Below are 18,887 nucleotides of genomic sequence, written 5' to 3' on the forward strand. Positions count from 1 at the left end.
TGGCCTGTCTCCATTCTCATTGTTACTTTTTTTTGCCTATCTTACATTCATTTTCCTCTATATCTTTCTACATCGTCATCTATATCTTTCCTGACTTTCAGTCTGAAGAAGGGTCTCGACCTGAAACGTCACCTATTCCTTCTCTCCAGAGATGCTGCCTTACCCGCTGAGTTACTCCAGCATTTTGTGTCTATCCACGGTGTAAACCAGTATATGCAGTTCCTTCCTACACATAACTAATATCTGTGAACTTCCGAATCATGTCCCACTGAGTTACTCCAGTGTGTCGTGTCTATCTGCAGGGTAAACCAGCATCTGCTGTTCCTTCCTACACTCTCCGTCTGGAGAAGGATCTCGACCTGAAAAGTCACCTATTCCTTTTCTCCAAAGATGCTGCCTGACCCACTGAGGTACTCCAGCTATTTTTGTGTCCACTATGTTTACTATGATATTGCGCTGTGCTGCTGCAAGTAAGAATGTCATTGTTCTGTCTGGGACTCATGACAATGAAACACTCTGCATGATCTTTGCTCTTGACGAGTCATTATGGTGTCGTCTGGGCGGGGCTTCAACCCCAAGCCGTGTCATTGGTTAATGCTGATGTCACTCATGGCAGCGATCAACCAATGATCGGAGGTCCCGCCCACACATGACGCAATACAGGGGCGTCCATGCGGTTGCGGGGCGGAGCGACGCCGTGAGGGAGGGAGGGAGGGAGGCGTTGACTGAGGGATGCAGGGTCGGGGCCGCTGCTGCCTTTTGCTCCTCTGCTGGCTGCGGTTAGTTTGCAGCAAGTTCGAGGCCGGCAAGTTAGACACAGACCAGGTAATGCACATCCTACTGTTGACATTTGAACAAGATTAGGATAAGGTTGAGCCCAGCCCATTAAGCAAGGATCTTCCGTCCCAATGAATGTATGGCAAATGTCCCACTTCCCTTTTATCCCAAACAAAATTCCTGCGACAAGGTCCCCCCCTCAGCCAGAGTGCAGCTGATCTATTTGGGGGCATTGTAGGGAGATGCAATTACATGTTTGGCTCCTTGCATTAATTTATCCATAAAAAATATATAAAATGCCGTCCTTCCCTGTCTTGTCAACTTTTGCGTACAATTTGGAGGAGTGTGTTGATGCCCATGATGAGTATTGGTGGGCCATATTGATAGTTATTGAAGTTTGGTCTCAAGAAACTGCAGTGGTTTACAAAAAAAATGCAGATTGCTGGAGTAATTCAGCGGGTCCAATGGTACTTTTTCATTCTGTACCATTGGACCCGCCATAAGGCTTACCTTACTTTTTTTTATGCAATCAGATTGCATTCTCCTGCATTCATCAGGATTAAATTCTGCCTATCATTACTCTACTTACCAACTGATGAATACTGTCCTGTATTCAAAGATTACTTGCTCGTCTTCAATAACAGAACTAATATTGATAGACTGAGGAGTCTGAAAAAGGGTTCTGACCTGAAGCATCACCCATCCTTTTTCTCCAGAGATGCTGCCTGACCTGCTGAGTTACTCCAGCACTTTGTGTCCATCTTCAGTATAAACCAGCATCTGTGGTTCCTTCCTACACGTAATAACTGATATATTGATGCCATCTGTGAACTTGCCAATCAAAGTTATGGAGAGAAGGCAGGAACGGGGTACTGATTGTGGATGATCAGCCATGATCATCCTGAACTTTCTGACGGAGCGACCGCAGGCAGTGAGACTGGGCCCGCACCTGTCCTCCACTATCACCCTGAGCACCGGCACACCACAGGGCTGTGTACTAAGCCCCATGCTCTACTCCCTCTTCACTCACGACTATGTTCCTGCATTCGACACCAACACCATCGTGAAGTTTGCAGACGACACAACAGTGATTGGGCTGATCACCAACGGTGATGAAACAAAATACAGAGCAGAGGTGCAGAACCTGGCAGACTGGTGCACACGTAACAACTTGTCACTAAACACCTCCAAGACCAAGGAGCTGATTATTGACTTCAGGAGGTCCCATAATGGAGAATATGCCCCAATCTCCATCTACGGGGAAAGTGTGGAGAGAGTGTCCAGCTTTAAGTTTCTGGGCACTCACATTTCTGAGGACCTCACATGGTCCACCAACACCGCTGCGCTGGTCAAGAAGGCACAGCAACGACTGTTCTTCCTGAGGACATTAAAAAAGGCTGGTCTGCCCCAACAGCTGCTGACAACGTTCTACCGCTGCACCACAGAGAGCATATTAACGTATGGCATATCTGTGTGGTATCTCAGCTGCACGGAGGCGGAGAGGAGAGCTCTTCAGCGCATCGTCCACAGAGCGCAGAGGATCATTGGGACAGCTACCAGCCTTGGAGGGCATCTACCACACACGGTGCCTCAGGTAGGCCGTCATCCATAAAGACTCCTCACACCCTTGTAACGGACTGTTCGAACTACTTCCCTCCGGCAGACATTACAAGGCCTTCTACGGCCGAACCTCCAGACTCAGAAACAGCTTTATTCCCAGAGCTATAGCGGCTCTGAACCGGCCCTGCTGAGTGCCCCCCATCCCCCCTGGACTGTCTCCCTCGGATGGTCACGTCACACAGCTATTTATTTATTTTACTCTTCTTTTACATCGGTTGGAAGCTGCATACTAAATCTCGTTGCACTGACGTGCAATGACAATAAAAGATATTATTATTATTATTATTATTATTATTATTATTATTATTATTATTATCATCACATTGAATGGTGGTGCTGGCTCAAAGGGCCGAATGGCCCTATTGCACCTATTGTCTATTGTCTATATCATGTACATTCACAATTATATTTCTTAATGTATATAACAAACAATAAGGTTGCCAGTACTGTTCCCAGCGAGCAGCAAATACTTGAACTATCTCACAACTACAGGATCAGACCAAAATATTTGAGTCCTACCTCATCTTTGTTTTGAATGGTGGTGGACAATTAATAGCAATGTTACAAAATTTTGAGATTTTAAAAATCAAGTCTGCAATTTATCCCATCAGATAAAGCACAAAAATAAGTTTAATCTGACACCTAATTCACTTTCATATCTTCAGTATTAAAAATGTTATGGCCATTTACATACTCGGAAATTAGCATCTTATTCCCTATTGATTTTCCATTGACTTAACACAAAAGCTGTGATCGAGGACAGTGAAATGGCCATAACTTTCTTAAAAATTAAGAGAACTGAAAGAAATGTTCAGTTATTATAGATTGAACCATTCTGAAACAAATATGAAACAATCTTACTTGGATGACCTGAAATTAAAGCATATAATTAGTTAGTTACCCAATTGTAGCTAATTCCAAACTTCAATTACTAGATCTAAACATCTATCCATTTCTTAAGAAAAGATTAACAGAATAGCCTAAGTGTCCAAATAACATTCACAAAGAATTCACAATAAAACATGATTTTAAAATCTCATTTACATTAATTTATAGGCCAAATGGAGGGGGGGGGGGGGCGTGTGAGGGGGAAGAGAGTTTAGTGTTCAATTGCTGTAAATTAATGGCCATTTAAATCAGCTTTCGAGTGGGATCCTGTGGAACTCTGTGGAACGCGCTGGTTTAGAACGTTCCCATTGCGGTAGATTTGTACCCCATATGCCCAGAAAAATACTACAGGATTTAATGGGGCCCCAAATTAGCTACTCGCAACATAAAACTTTGTATAAAGGGATCTTAAGAAGCGCTTTTTAATGTAAAAATAAACAACCTACCTTCCGTTGTCCCCAGTATGTGATCCGTCCCGTTGTCGGCGGTCGCGGGTTTAGAAGATAATTTTTAACCTACTATAACAATTAAATTAACCCATTAAATTTAAAAATAGCTCCAGCGAAAGAATCTCCCAGCGATTTTTCATCAGCAACTAAGTAGGCTGAACAACCTCGATTTGAATAGTCTAGGGAAAATCGCATTTTAATCCCGCCCCCCTCACAACGGCGCCAAAATCACGCACACGGGCAGGGACAGATCTGCAGCGACGCTTAAGGTAGGTTTTGCAACATACCTACAATTAAGTGGATAATGGAAAGAGGAAGTAAAAAGGCTGGTGTGGGATTGTCATCTTGGCTTAAATGATGGTGGACAATTAAACTGCTAATGGGAGGAGGAAGTAAAATGGCTGGTGAGGGACTTAACAATGGTGATGCCATTGAATGATGAGGGGCAATCAGATGTGCCAAACAGATGATCCATCTTGGGTTTCTCTTTCATATCCTCATCACCACAGAAGCTCCTTTAGTTTAGTTTAGAGATACAGCATGGAAATAGGCCCTTCTGGCCCACCGGGTCCGCACTGACCAGCGATCCCCGCGCACTAACACTATCCTATGCCCACTAGGGACAATTTTTACATTTACCAAGCCAATTAACCTAAAACCTGTACGTCTTTGGAGTGTGGAAGGAAACAGGAGCACCCGGAGAAAACCCACACAGGACACGGGGAGAACGCACAAACTCCATACAGACAGCACCCGGTCGGGATCGAACCCGGGTCTCCGGCGCTGCATTCGCTGTAAGGTAGCAACTCTACCGCTGTGACCACCGTGATCCTTATCCGGCCCATTCGCTGCACATAACAGCAAGGACTTGCTGACAACTCTAGATACAATATACGTTACGGAACCAGAGAACATACCAGCAAAAGTTCCTGGCTTCAGAACTAGCTGTGCCTTTGGCCAAACTGTTCCAATACAGTTACAGCGTGAGCATCTGCCCATCATGGTGGAAAATTATCCATGGATGGTCCGTTCACAAAAAAGCAGGACAGATCCAATTCAGCTCATTGCCAGCCAATGAATCTCCGTTCAATCATAAGGAAGGAAGCTATCGTTGATGGTGCTATCAAGTCATAGAGTTGTACATGGCAGAAACAAGCCATTTATAAGCACCACTACCTGCATGTTCCGTACTGATTTTGAGTGCATCACAGGTTCTTCATCATCATTATGTCCACACACTGAAACTTCTGCACTAATAACACCATGGGACTGCTTTCACTCGAAGGAAGGCAGTGGTTCAAAACAGCAGATCACCATCGCCACCTCAACGGCAAGTGTAACGAATGCTGAAACAGGATATGCTGGTTTGCAGGATATGCATTTGCTGGTTTACACAAAATGACTCAAAGTGCTGGAGTAACTCAGCAGGCCAGGCAGCATCTCTGGTGAACATGGATAGGTGACGTTTGCTGGGCTTGCTAGTGACATCCATATGCCAAAATAAATGAAGGTTCAGTGGCATCTGCAAAAAGTAACTAAGGAAATGTTAATTAATAATGAAGGCCCAAGGAACTGCAAATACTGGAATCTTGAGTAAAGCACAGTCACATACACACACTAACCCTCCCCCCTTGATGTTATATTAATATTATTAATTCGCTCGTTTTCCCCCATCCCCCGCACTATCCACTCTTGCATAACCCCCAACTGTGCAGGTGCGGCTAGAGAGAGAGAGGGAGGGGGGTAGAGAGGGAAGAGGAGGGGGTAGAGAGGGTGATGGGGTAGAGGGGGAGGGGGTAGAGAGGGAGGGGGGTAGAGATTGAGGGGTGGGGGGCTGGTTCCCAAACGCAATAATCCACCACTCACCCATAGGTCCCAATACTCACCACCCCCTAGAGAGGGAGGGGGGCAGAGAGGGACAAGGGGGGGGGGGGAGCAGGGAGGGGGGAGGGGTAGAGAGGGAGGAGGGGGTAGAGAGGGAGGGGGAGGAGGGTAATGAGAAAGGGTAGAGGGAGGGGCAGGAGATAGAGAGGGAGGGGACGGGGGGGTAGAGAGCGAGGATTAGGAGGGCCGTGCAGCGTCACAGGGGAGAGCTGGTCCCCGAACGCAATACTCACCACTCACCCAAAGGTCCCAATACTCACCACTCCCAAGAGAGGGAGGAAGGGTAGAGAGGGAGTGATGGTAGAGAGGGAGGGGAGTAGAAAGGGATGGGGAGGGGGTAGAGAGGGAGGGGGGAGGGGGTGGAACGGGAGGGAGTAGAGAAGGATGGGGTGGAGGGGGATGGGGTGGAGGGGGAGGGGGAGGGGGTAGAGAGGGAGGGGGGGAGTAGAGGGGGAGGGGAGAGGGGCAGAGAGAGGGGGGGTAGAGACCCCACTCCATCTCCCTCTTCATTTCCCTCATCCTCCACCCCTCACTCCCATTCCCTGCCACAGCATCTACCCAGGTCGTAGAGCAGCGCCAGGGCCTGGAACTCAGCCTGGTTCTCGTACTCAGCCCGGCCCTGGCTGTAGACTGCAGCCGTCAGCTCGGCCGCCGCATAGTCTCCAGTCCAGGCCCGGACTTCATCTCCGGGCTCGTCCCTGACTCCGGCTCGTCCTTGGTTCCACCGGCGGCATCTTTTTCGGCGCCGGTCGCGGCCCCATCCCAAGCCCCGAGCTCGGCCCTCACTCCAGCTCCAGGCTCTGCTCCAACCCAGACCATTGGCGGGGCTCGGCCCGCAGCAGCAGCCTCCCCGCCAGGCACCGGGCCGTGGGCCGGCGTCAACCTGATGAACCGAGCGAGGCCGCAGGCGGGCGCGGACCGGAGACGCCGAGCGAGGCCGGGGGAGGGCGTGGACCCGAGGACCCCGAGTGAGGCCGCGGGCGGACGTGGATCGAGGACCCGAGCGAGGCCGCGGGCGGGTGTCGACCTGAGGACCCGACTTGCGTGTGGATTGTGATGTCAGTCTGTTTTTTTAATTTTTGTGGTTGGAGCGCTTGAGTCCCCCTCCCGCGTGGAGTGTCCCGTCGTGCCTTGTGAGTTGATTGTGACGTCAGTCGGAATTTATTTCTTCAAAATGAGAGCTTGGAAAACGTTCTAATATTTTGAAGCTGTTTTTAAAAGGTTAGTAACTTGTGAAATATAGGTTGAAATGCGACAGGGAGATATTTATCCGGTCCGCGGAAAAAATGTGAGTAGCATGTGTGAAAATGGGAAGACTGTGGCCTAGCGTTTGGAAGAAAATAGAAATTAAGGAGATTAAAAGAAATAAAACAAAACCCTGGCGCACACAGACACGAGAACAAAGGGAAGTGGTATAATACTAGACTAAGGGGGGCCCAGCATCACACGGGAGGGCTGGTCACCCAACGCAATATTCCACCTCTCCACCAATTCCAATATTGCTCGCCAGTGGGGGGGGGGGGGGGGGGGGGGGGGGGAGCTTTCTGTTGCGCTAGTATGGGTGTTGTGGGCCGAAGGTACTGGTTTCCAGAGCGCTAGTATAGACATTGTGGGCCGAATGGATTCTTGGGCTGGCAGCTCAGTCACTGAAGCCTGGCAGTACAGTCACTCGGACCTGGCAGGCGGGCAGCTGAGAAACTGCCAGAAATTCTGCCCAAAACAGGTGACAGAGTGTGAGAGAGAAGGAGGAGAGGGTGGACTGAATGGATTATTGGGCTGGCAGTTCAGTCACTTACGGCTGGTGGGCTGGCAATTTACTTACTCACGGCTCGTGGGCTGGCAGTGCAGTCACTCACGCCTGGTACGCTGGCAGTTCACTCAGTCACCCCTCCTCCCTTCACCCCCCACCCCCCACTCTGCTCCTTGTCATTCACACACACACACACACACACACACACACACAGACTCATTCACATACACACACTCATTCACACACACACACACACATACTCATTCACACACACACACACACACACACACACACACACACACACACACACAGACTGATACACACACAGACTCATTCCCACACATGCACACAGACTCATTCCCACACATGCACACAGACTCATTCACAGACATACACACACAGACTCATTCACACATACACAGACTCATTCACTCACACACACTCATCCAATACTAAAATGCCAAGTAACTTCAGAACGTGTTGAATATACAGTGTGTAAACCAAATGTTTAAAGCCTCCTGTAGAGGCTGCTGGTGCTGAAGCAAAAACGTGCAATAACATCCAACAAACACACTCACCATAGACAGAGCAGCTCAGCTGAATTAATCAACGGCGCCTGCACTCAGCGCCATCTTGACGTCACCCTCTGAGTGAGCCACCATATTTCCAGGTTTTATAGTCCCTCCCCCCTGCGGGGGCAGCACAGAGAATGTCCCCTCAACGTGCGGCTGCGAGGGGGGGGGAGGGGGGCGGCCTGCGGTGTCACCCACACACACTAACCATCCCCCGCACACACACACTAACCCCCCCCCCCCCCCCTGATATATTAATATTATTAATTCGCTCCTTTGATGGGAGAGGGGAGAAGAGGATGTAACTGATCCTTGATTATGCTGGTGACCTTGCCGAGGCACCGTGAAGTATAGATGGATTCAATGGAAGGGAGATAGACACAACATCCTGGAGTAGCTCAGCGGGTCTCAGCAGCATCTCCAGAGAAAATGGATATGTGAAGTTTCAGGTCATGACTCTTCAGACTTTTCAATGGAAGGTTGGCTCGTTTGTGTAATGGTCTGGGATATTTCAATAAGTCTGCAATTTATTGTGGTCGGATGGAGCTGTTCCCAATCCAGGGTATGATGCATCCTGATAAAATGCTTTCATCAGCGCTTTTGTAGGTTGGTATGGAGATATGCCGTACTTCCATTCCAAGGCAATTGGGTGCTTCCTTGGCCAAAACTTTCTTGTACCAAGGTTGAGTCAAATGCAATTTTATTTGCGTGCTAAATGGATCAGGTAATACTATACTTGTTTTTACAAGTCAAACTCAAGTACAGTAGGTACAATAGAAGATGTAGAGTGCAGAATATAGTTCTCGGCATCGTAGAGCATCAGTTCCATAGACAAGTCCAATGTGCGCAATGGTAGAGAGGTGAATTGGGTAGTACTCTAGCTTATGGAAGGACTGTTCAGAACCCTGAAAACAGAGGGGACAAAGCTATTCCTGAGTCTGGCCGATGAGAGCAGGGAGAAGAAGGAATGACAGTATGCGACGTCGTATCAAGAATCAAGAGTGTTTTATCGTCATATGTCCCAAATAGAACAATGAAACTCTTACTTGCAGCAGCACGACAGAATATGTAAATATAGTACACTGTAAACAAAATAATAAATGAGAAAAAAAAGTACTGTGTGTGTATACATTACATCTAAACATATGTTGGCTGCTGTAAGGCAGCAACTTTACCACTGCGCCACCATGCCGCCCTGTCTTCACTCTCTGTACATTATTTTTACTTAGATACCTTCTCTTGTCAGCCGCTGGGATAACAGCTGTCTAAGCAGGCTCCAGCATGTGGAATTACATTTTAATAAAACACTGTTCAGGACCACAGTGGGCAGCACGGTGACAATATGGTAGAGCTGCTGCTGCTCCATCGCTCCATCCATCGCTCCATCCATCGCTCCATCCATCCATCGCTCCATCGCTCCATCCATCCATCCATCCATCCATCCATCCATCCATCCATCCATCCATCCATCCATCCATCCATCCATCCATCCATCCATCCATCCACCCACCCACCCACCCACCCACCCACCCACCCACCCATCCACCCACCCACCCACCCACCCACCCATCCATCCATCCATCCATCCATCCATCCATCCATCGCTCCATCCATCCATCCATCCATCCATCCATCCATCCATCCATCCATCCATCCATCCATCCATCCATCCCTCCATCCATCGCTCCATCCATCGCTCCATCCATCCATCCATCCATCCATCCATCCATCCATCCATCCATCCATCCATCCATCCATCCATCCATCCATCCATCCATCCATCCATCCATCCATCCATCTTGTTATCTTCTGGTTTGTGCGGTCATTCTATTTGCGCAAAAACAGTACACGATAGCACTACGATATTTCGCCAGGTTACTCACCGTTCTCCTGAGCTGCGAGGCCTGGATGGCCGGCGGACATCTCCAACCGGACACAATTTGCGGAGGGAGATTGGGTCGGAGACCCAGCCCAGCATCAGAGATCCAACCCAGCCCGGAATTGGAGATTTTGCCGATGTCGCCAAACGGAAAGCGGAGACTCTGACCCCGGCGGAGGAAAACGACCAGCGCCCGCTGTGAGTCCCCATCGCAACGTCAGCTCCAGCCCCTTCCCCTCTGGTCCCCCTCGCTGGCTCCTGCCCCCCTCCCCCGTGATATCACCCTCTCCCCCACAACCCCCGCCTTTTCTCCGAGCTCTCTTCCCCCTCACACACCCCCCCCCCCCTCCTACCACCTGCCCACCCCACACCCTCTTCCCCCAACCCCCCCCCCCCTCTCCCACACACCCCCCTCCCCCATTAATTGGGCGCCACAGTGGAGCAGCAGTAGAGTTGCTGCCTTACAGCGTCAGAGACCCAGTTTCGACTACGGGTGCTGTCTGTACGGAGTTTATACGTTCTCCCTGTGACCGCGTGGATTTTCTCCAGGCGCTCCAATTTTCTCCCACACTCCAAAGACGTATAGGTTTGTGGGTTAATTGCCTTCGCTAAAAATTGTAAAATTGTATAATTGTCCCTGGTGTGCAGGATAGTGCTGGTATCCTCGGACTGCAGAAACCAAATTTCGTTTGAACTTCATTTGAGGTTCAAATGACAATAAATAAATTGTATTGTATTTTATTGTATATGGGAGGTCACTGGTTGGTGTGGAGTCGGAAGGCAGAAGGGCCTGTTTTCACGCTGTATCTCTAAAGTCTAAGCATTGATCATACAGAAATATCCAGCCATCCACGTGATATCATTTACTGGAATAAAGAGTTCTAGTTCACTCACCAACAACAGTTTTCTAACTGATTGCTTATCTTGGACTTGTTTAACAGTCATGCTTTGTTTCTGCAGTTAGGCAGAATGATAAATTGGTGGGAATATTTGTTCATAATTGAAATATTGGCAAAGATTGTGGAATCATGTGACCACTTGTGGGAAACCAGAGCATTAGGCATCTTAAGTAAAACCTTGTTTTCTGTAATGTTCTATTTTTAGTTGTGCTCCTTTTAAAAAGGGTGCCTTTTGATTAGATTTTTTTGGATGGACAACAAAGCCCCTTGTCTCTATGTATTACTTTAAACGAGGCGAGCTTACTGAGGGACAATTAAATTATCATTGCATGATTGACTTTGGACACTGCACAACGCTGAGTACTACCTCAGCAATTTTGATCTCTGTGGACTGTGTCTTTGGTTGCACTACAGATTAAGGTTACTTAGTATAGCTTATTAGTTTATATTATTGATCATTATGTACAAGTCCACTACCGATTTTCCGGCATCCTTGGCTCCAGAGCCTTTCTGGTTCATTCGTTTTGCTGGACCAACAGAGGTCTCGGCCCCTGAGAGGAGTCCAACAGTACTGGAACAGTCCACTGAGAAGCCGAGATATGGGCCCACAAATTTGGCCTTGAAAGTCAGCTATAGGAACAGGTCTGCCGGCACCGGCCGCACGGGTGTTCCAGGGCCTCGGCTGCAGGGGGAAATTTTGACCCGTCAATCGGTGTGGAAGTCCTGATGAAGTTGAAATTGGTTGCCTCACCTAACTTATGCGCCACATTTTCGAGGGGACCTGGGGGTGGTGGGGGGGAGGGCGATTTCAAGTAATATTGACTGGATTAAAGGAGGTGCCGGACCATAATTTGCCGGAAAATCCCTGGTTGACCTGTTTGTGTTGGGACTGCTCCCCCAACACAAGATTCCACCACTCACCCGTTCCCCCAACGCAATATTGCACCACTCACGCTAGCCCCCAACTGTGCAGGCACAGCTCATTTCTCCTCATCCCCCAACACTCCCTCCTCCTCCTCTTCACCCTCCCTCTTCAATCCCTAAAGAGGGAGGGGTGGTAGAGAGGAAGGGGGGAGCAGAGAGGGTGGGGGGTAGAGGGGGAGGGGGCTAGAGAGGGAGAGGGAGGGGGGTAGAGAGGGATGGGGAAGGGGTAGAGAGGGAGAGGGAGGGGAGTAGAGAGGGAGGGGGGTAGGGAGGGTGGGAGTGAGAGTAGATAGGGAGGGGGCATCTCCCGCCTCCACACCCCCCATCTCCTTCTACCACCCCACTCCCCACCCCATCTCCCTCCTCATTTCCCTCATCCTCCTCCCCTCACTACCATTCCCTGCCCCAGGACCTTCGCAGGTCGTAGAGCAGCGCCAGGGCCTGGAACTCGGCCTGGTTCTCGTACTCGGCCCGGCTCTTGCTGTAGACTCTAGCCGTCAGCTCGGCTGCCGCCTGGGCTCCAGTGCAGGCCCCGACTTCCTCTCCGGGCTCGTCCCTGACCCGGACCCAGACTCGTCCTCGGCCTCGGTCACGGCCCCATCCCAAGCTCCGGGCTCGGCCCTCACTCCAGCTCCAGTACCACCAGGCATCCCCACCAGGCATCGAGCGCCGGCAGCCGCCGCCACTCCTCGTTCACCGCGAGCACTGGAGTGTCACGTCCTGCCTTGCGAGTGCGTTGTGACGTCACTCGGGGTTTTTTTTCTGAAATAGGTGAGTTTTCGGGCTGTTTTTAACGATTAACAACTTCGGAAATATAGGTGGGAATGCGACGGGAAGATATGTATCGCCTCGACCGGAAAAATCTGAGTAGGATGTGTAAAAATGGGAAGGCTGTGGCCTAGTGTTTGGAAGAAAATAGGAATTAACCAGATATTGACACGCACACACATACACACACACACACTCAAACACACACACACACACACACAAACACAGCCACAAACAAGATGAAGAGTTTTAGTATTATAGAGATTAATGGGTCTGCTAAGCTGCAGTAAGTATGAATCTCATTGTTCTGCTGCCGTTGCTTATGATAATTAAACACTCTTGACGACTCATGATCTGCTTTTGTATTTGATTTGTTTGAAATAGGTTTTAGCTGCAGTCAGATTTCACCTTGCCTGCTTTGACACACATCACACCAAGTGTTCCCTGGCTTTTCAAGGAGATGTTAATCAGTTGCATGCGCCTTAAGTGATTTGATATTGTCAGCTGTTTGATAAGGTCATCTATCGAAGGCACTGGGACTGAGTGTTTAGGGGTTTGGGTGGATTCCTTCGTAGGTTTGCAACCGATCTTCCAGCTTTGTGAGATTGTGCGGACAATTAAGAAACGGTACCCAGAGACGAAGAATATTGGTCATGTCTGTAGTAAGTCTTGAATGTTGTTGCAGTGGTTTATCTCTCCGAAGGCCGTTTATGGATTATATTGTTACCTGAGAGAAGATTTATGGTTTTGTCCAGTTTCTTTGGAGTTGAGCCAAATATGAGAAAATGAAGCTGAGGCAGTGCAGGAGATGTAAAAATGTAAGCAGCAACAGTGAGAAATACTCATAGGAATACAGTCAACTCCCCGACTTAAGCAACAGGTGACTTACGTAAACTCATACTTACATAAGCAATTATTTAAGCCCGCTGGCTCCCCTGTGGTCTCCGCGTTGGAGCTCCCATGTGGTCTCTGCTTCGGAGCTCCCCCGTGTTCTCGCTTCGGAGCTCACAAGCATATTTTCAAGGAGTTAGGACAAAGCCAAAAACAGAGAAGACATTTTTTCAGTTCAAACTTTACACAGTAAACAGTACAGTAAAACTCTAAATAACCCGCTATCTGAACATTGGGAAACCAGATAGCTGGGCAGTTGGTTCACCAGGTAATGTTTCATTTACTGTGTTCTTTCCACTCCCCTGCTAACACAATGGGGCCTCAGTCTCTGCACTCATTTTCCACTCACTGGAGCTCTGTTTTTTCTTGTTCCCTTTCGAACTACCTGGTTCACTGGTATGTATTAAATGTATTAAAATGTATTATCACCCTGTGTAACATCTTGAAGAAAGTGAATTAAAATACTGAGGTATTAATAGAAATAACATGCAGTGATCTGTAAAACAGTAAAGAATGTTTTATTGTCATATGTCCCGAAATAGAACAATAAAATTCTTACCTGTAGCAGCACAACAGATAAATAAACACAGTATTCAGTAGAAACCAGAGTAAACAACAAAAATAAGTTCAATATATATAGTAGAACATGGAACAGTACAGAAGATAGACACAAAAAGCTGGAGTAACTCAGCGGGACAGGCATCATCTCTGCAGAGAAGAATGGGTGACGTTTCGGGTCGGGACCCTTCTTCAGACTGGTTAGGGATAAGGGAAAAGAGAGATTTAGACAATGATGTGAAGAGATAAAGAACAATGAATAAACGATATGCAAAAAAGTAATGACGATAAAGGAAACAGGCCATCGACTTGGGTGGGGGTGGGATAGAGAGAGATGAAATGCCGGGGCTACCTGGTGAGAGAAATCAACATTCATACCACATGTAAGCTCCCCAAGCGAAATATGGGATGCTGTCCTCCAATTTGCGTTTAGCCTCAATTTTCACAATGGAGGAGACCTAGAACAGAAAGGTCTGTGTAGGATTGGGAAGGATAATTAAGTGACCGGCAACCGGGAGATCAGGTAGGTTCAGGCAGGCTGAGCGAAGATGCTCCGCAAAACGATCGCCCAGTCTACGTTTGGTCTCGCCGTTGTATAAGAGTCTACATCTTGAACAACGGATGATGTTGGAGGAGGTGCAAGTGAATCTCTGCCTAACCTGAAAGGACTATCGGGGTCCCTGGACAGAGTCGATTGTTGATCTGCCTGTACATGATCCATATCCCTCTGTTCCCTGCACTTCCATGTGCCTATCCAAAAGCCCCTTAAATGCCACTATTGTATCTGCCTCCACCATCACCCCTGGCAGTGCATTTCAGGCCCCCACCACTCTGCAAAAAAACGTGCCCTGCACATCTCTATCAAATTTACCACTCTCACCTTATTGCTATGCCCTCTAGTGTTAAATATTTCCATGCCGGGAAAAAGGTTCTGACTGTCTACCATATTTATGCCTGTCATAATTTTATATACTTACTGGACCAAGTGGGACCCGTTGGGTCCCTGTCAGACGGGAGGCCTGGTCCCCCAACGCAACCTGTTCCCCCAACACAATATTCCACCACTCACCCATAGCCCCCAACTGCGCAGGGGCTGCTCATTTTGCCTTATTCATCCTCCCTCATTTTTAACTTTTAAAAAAATGCAATTGCACTTGCTAGCTGGCAGAACTCAGTGTACAGGGATAGCAACATTGTTGCGAGCAGGGCTACAATCCCATCATGACGTCATAATTGTAAGCACAGGGAAGACATTTTTCTCAAATTGGGGATTTGTAAATTAAAAAATGTTAATAACTTGTAAAATATACCATCAATCTGAACGAAACGATAAAAACACACCATAAGACAATTGTGAGTAAGGTGGTCCAAACATTTTAGTGCCATTGCGTATCATTTTGGCGTTATTCACGGCATGAATCACATGCAGACAGACAGACAGACGGAAGGACAAACAAGATGAGAGTTTTAGTAATATATATACTAAACCAAGTGGGACCTGTTGGGTCCCTGTCACACGGGAGGCCTGGTCCCCCAATGCAATATTCCACCACTAACCCATAGACCCACGGGAGGCCTGGTCTCCCAACGCAACCCATTCCCCAACACAATATTCCACCCGTTCCTCCAACGCAAGCTGTTCCCCCAACGCAATATTCCAGCACTCATCCATAGCCCCCAACTGTGCAGGGGCAGCTTATTTCCCTTTATTCACCCTCCCATATCTATCTAAATAATATTAAAACTGTGTGTGTGTGTGTGTGTTTCTGCCTGGCTTGTGGGTGCCAGCCTTTGATTCGTTGCTACGCCAACACCAGACCCACAAACGCCCAGATTTTTTCCATTTTGGTAGAGATTTCACTTTTCATTCCAAGTATCCATTCCTGATTAAATTTTGTCGTGTTTATGTACACATTTTTAATAAAATCCTTCTCCCCCCCCCCCGCCCCCCACTCACTCATTTTGTCGCCTCCTGCTGGCCAGCGACCATAACGGCTGCTGGCGCCCGCATCTCGCCTCAAAGACGCCATTTAAAAACAGCCGCATTGCTGAGTCCTAAACGGCTTGAGTTGGAGGACCACGTCTCACGTGGGGGCTACGGGTAGGGAACGGCTGCGTTGGGGGAGCAGACCCAACGGGTCTGCACTTGGTCTAGTTAAACTTTAAAAAAATCCTTGCTGCCAGGAATATTTAAAAAAATGCACCCTCTGTCATTAAACTTTAAACAAATCCTTGCTGCCAGGAATATTTAAAAATTGCAACATTGTAGTTGGCAATTGCACTTGCTAGGGCGGGCAGGATTCAGTATCCTGGGATAGCAACGTTGTAAGTGGCAGTGCAGAGGGAAGAAATCTTTTTTCAAATTGGGGTTTTGTAAATTAAAAAATGTGAATAACTTGTGAAATATAACATAAATCTGAACTAAACTTGATACAAACCACCACATGACAATTGTGAGTAAGGTGGCCCAAAAATTGTAGCACGATTAATGTACTGTTTTGCCGTAATTTGATGACATCACCGAATCAGAGATCACAGACAGGCACGCACACACATACACACACATAAAAACAAACAAGATGAGTTTTAGTATAATAGATAGAAGATATCAAGTCTCCTCTCAATCTCTAATGTTGCAGAGAAAACAATCCAAATTTATCCAACCTCTCCCTGTAGCTGAAACCCTCTAATCCAGGCAGCATTCTGGTAAACCTGCTCTGCATCCTCTCCAAAGCCTCCACATCTTTCCTGTAATGGGGTGACCAGAGTAGCATGTAATACTCTCAATGTGGCCTAATCAAAGTCCTATAGAGCTGCATCATGACTTCTTGACTCTTATATTTAATGCCTCTAGCAATGGAGGCAAGCAAGGCCTATTCTGCTGCCATCTTGATGCTGCTAAGCTATGAACTTGGACTCCAAGATCCTGTTGCATATCAATGTTGCTAAGGATCTTGCCATTAACTGCCTGGAACACATTGACTGGGACGGTGGTGGAGGCAGATACGATAGCGTCGTTTAAGAGGTTTTTGGATAAGCGCAGGGAATGAAGGTATATTGATCAAGTACAGGCAGATGAGGTTAGTTTATCTTGGACTCACATTCAGGACGGACATTGTGGGCCAAAGGGCCTGATCCTGTGCTGTACTGTTCTATGTTCTACATCACTGAAACAGATGGTCAGCTTTTCATCAATAGTACCTGTCAGTACACAAATTGGTGATATGTTAAAACTTTATCAAGTACTTCATACTTATTTTATCCACCCTCAATACATATCAAAGTAAGGTAAAATAATGCAGGGCAACTAAGATACTGAAAGAGGGGGGGAAAGTGAGGTGGAGGGGGTTAGGTAGAACACAAAGTTCTGGAGTATTCCTTTTCAAACATTTATCTGTTTTCTTACAAACGTTATTATTTTATTTTTGTTTCAGAATTGGATATTTTTGACTACATTTTGTTTCCTACCTGAAAAAGGACAGATCAGCTATCATATCAGATACCCCAAGGTAAGCATTAAATTAATGCAGTCTGAGTTTCTGATATGTGTGGAAATTATTGACGGGAATACTTCAGGTATATCAGTGAAATGCTTGACTGACTAATGGACCCAGAAATTAACCAACAATTAACCGACATTGATCGATCTAATACAGTATTATGTAACGTGTAAGAGATTTACATTCTCTTATTTATTTATGTATATCCTTTGTATTTTGTTGACTCATTTAATGTTTGGTCCAGTATAATCAAATATTAAGGTTTGCTCAGGAGTGTTAGCCTAAACAAGGCTAGAGAATTAGCGTATTATTTGCCTGGGTTCCTTGTTTCTTATATATCTATAACTCAATGTCATGCTGTGATATGATAGTTATACAGCGTGAAAACAAGCTCTTTGGCCGAACTCGTCCATGCCGACCAAGATGCCCCATCTGAGCTAGTCCCTTTTGCCCAAAAATCCTATAGCGGAGCAAGATAACCTCTCCTGCTAAATGCAATGGGCTGACGTGTAGTACGCAACGGAGCAGAACGTGGGCCTTTTTTTCATCCATTTCAGTAATCCGACCCGACCCGACTCGCAGTGTAATCAATGTTGCGGGGGAACAGTTTGTGTCAATAAATTATAATTCTGAAAATGAGGATTTTTACCAAAGAACTTTTATTTTTACAAGGATGTTTCCGTAACCGGCTTCCATCTCCGCACTAGTATCTTTGCTCCGCTATCGGATCTTTGGTGCGGAGACGGAAGCCGGTTACGGAAATGGGGCCGAAAATTACCCATGAATCTGCCCATGACCGTACTACGTCTTTTTCGTTGAGTGATCTATCTTGCTTGCTATAGGATCTTTGCTTTTGCCCATATCCCTCTGAACCCTTCCTATTATCTCCTCAAATGTATCTCCCCAAATATCTTTCAATGTTGTTAAACCCACCGCCCCCTCTGTATGAAAAAGTTGCCCCTCAAGATCCTATTAAATCCTTCCCCTCTTATCTTAAAACTGTAACCTCTAGTTCTTGATTCCCCAACCCCATGGAAAGAAAATGTGTGCATTCACCCTACCCAATCTCCTTATGGTTTTATATGTGTATTTTTACAATACTGGAGAGATTTTGAGGAACAAGATTATTATTCAGGATTTTACACCAATACACCGTTCTTAACAAAAATCTACCCATCACGTGAAACCTTATAAATAACAGATATAAATTAGATAACTTCAAGACCGAAAATCAAAAACATTTTCATGACAGACAAATTTTCATCGTTTTATCACCATTTTGGACACCAAAAATGTGACATAAAAACTCTGCCACATTTAGTCATGAATATTTAATTCATAAATAAACTTCATATGGCAATAGACAATAGGTGCAGGAGTAGGCCATTCGGCTCTTCGAGCTAGCACCGCCATTCAATGTGATCATGGCTGATCATCCTCAATCAGTACCCCGTTCCTGCCTTCTCCCCATACCCACTGACTCCGCTATCTTTAAGAGCCCTATCCAGGGCTCTCTTGAAAGTATCCA

General features: G+C 47.0%; 1 protein-coding gene across 2 annotated transcripts in view; it reads left to right on the forward strand.

Annotated features, from left to right (window-relative positions):
• Window positions 1-731: 731 nt before the first annotated feature.
• Window positions 732-18,887, forward strand: part of tmem145 (transmembrane protein 145) — a 47,982-nt gene continuing 29,826 nt past the window's right edge. For both annotated transcript variants that reach the window (XM_033031874.1, XM_033031875.1), the window contains exons 1-2: window positions 732-825; window positions 17,294-17,368. In XM_033031874.1, coding sequence (XP_032887765.1) covers window positions 733-825; window positions 17,294-17,368 — 168 coding nt within the window. In that variant the 5' untranslated portion in view covers window position 732. The remainder of the gene's footprint in view (window positions 826-17,293; window positions 17,369-18,887) is intronic.

This window comes from Amblyraja radiata, chromosome 13 (assembly GCF_010909765.2).
Source record: "Amblyraja radiata isolate CabotCenter1 chromosome 13, sAmbRad1.1.pri, whole genome shotgun sequence".
NCBI lineage: Eukaryota > Metazoa > Chordata > Chondrichthyes > Rajiformes > Rajidae > Amblyraja > Amblyraja radiata.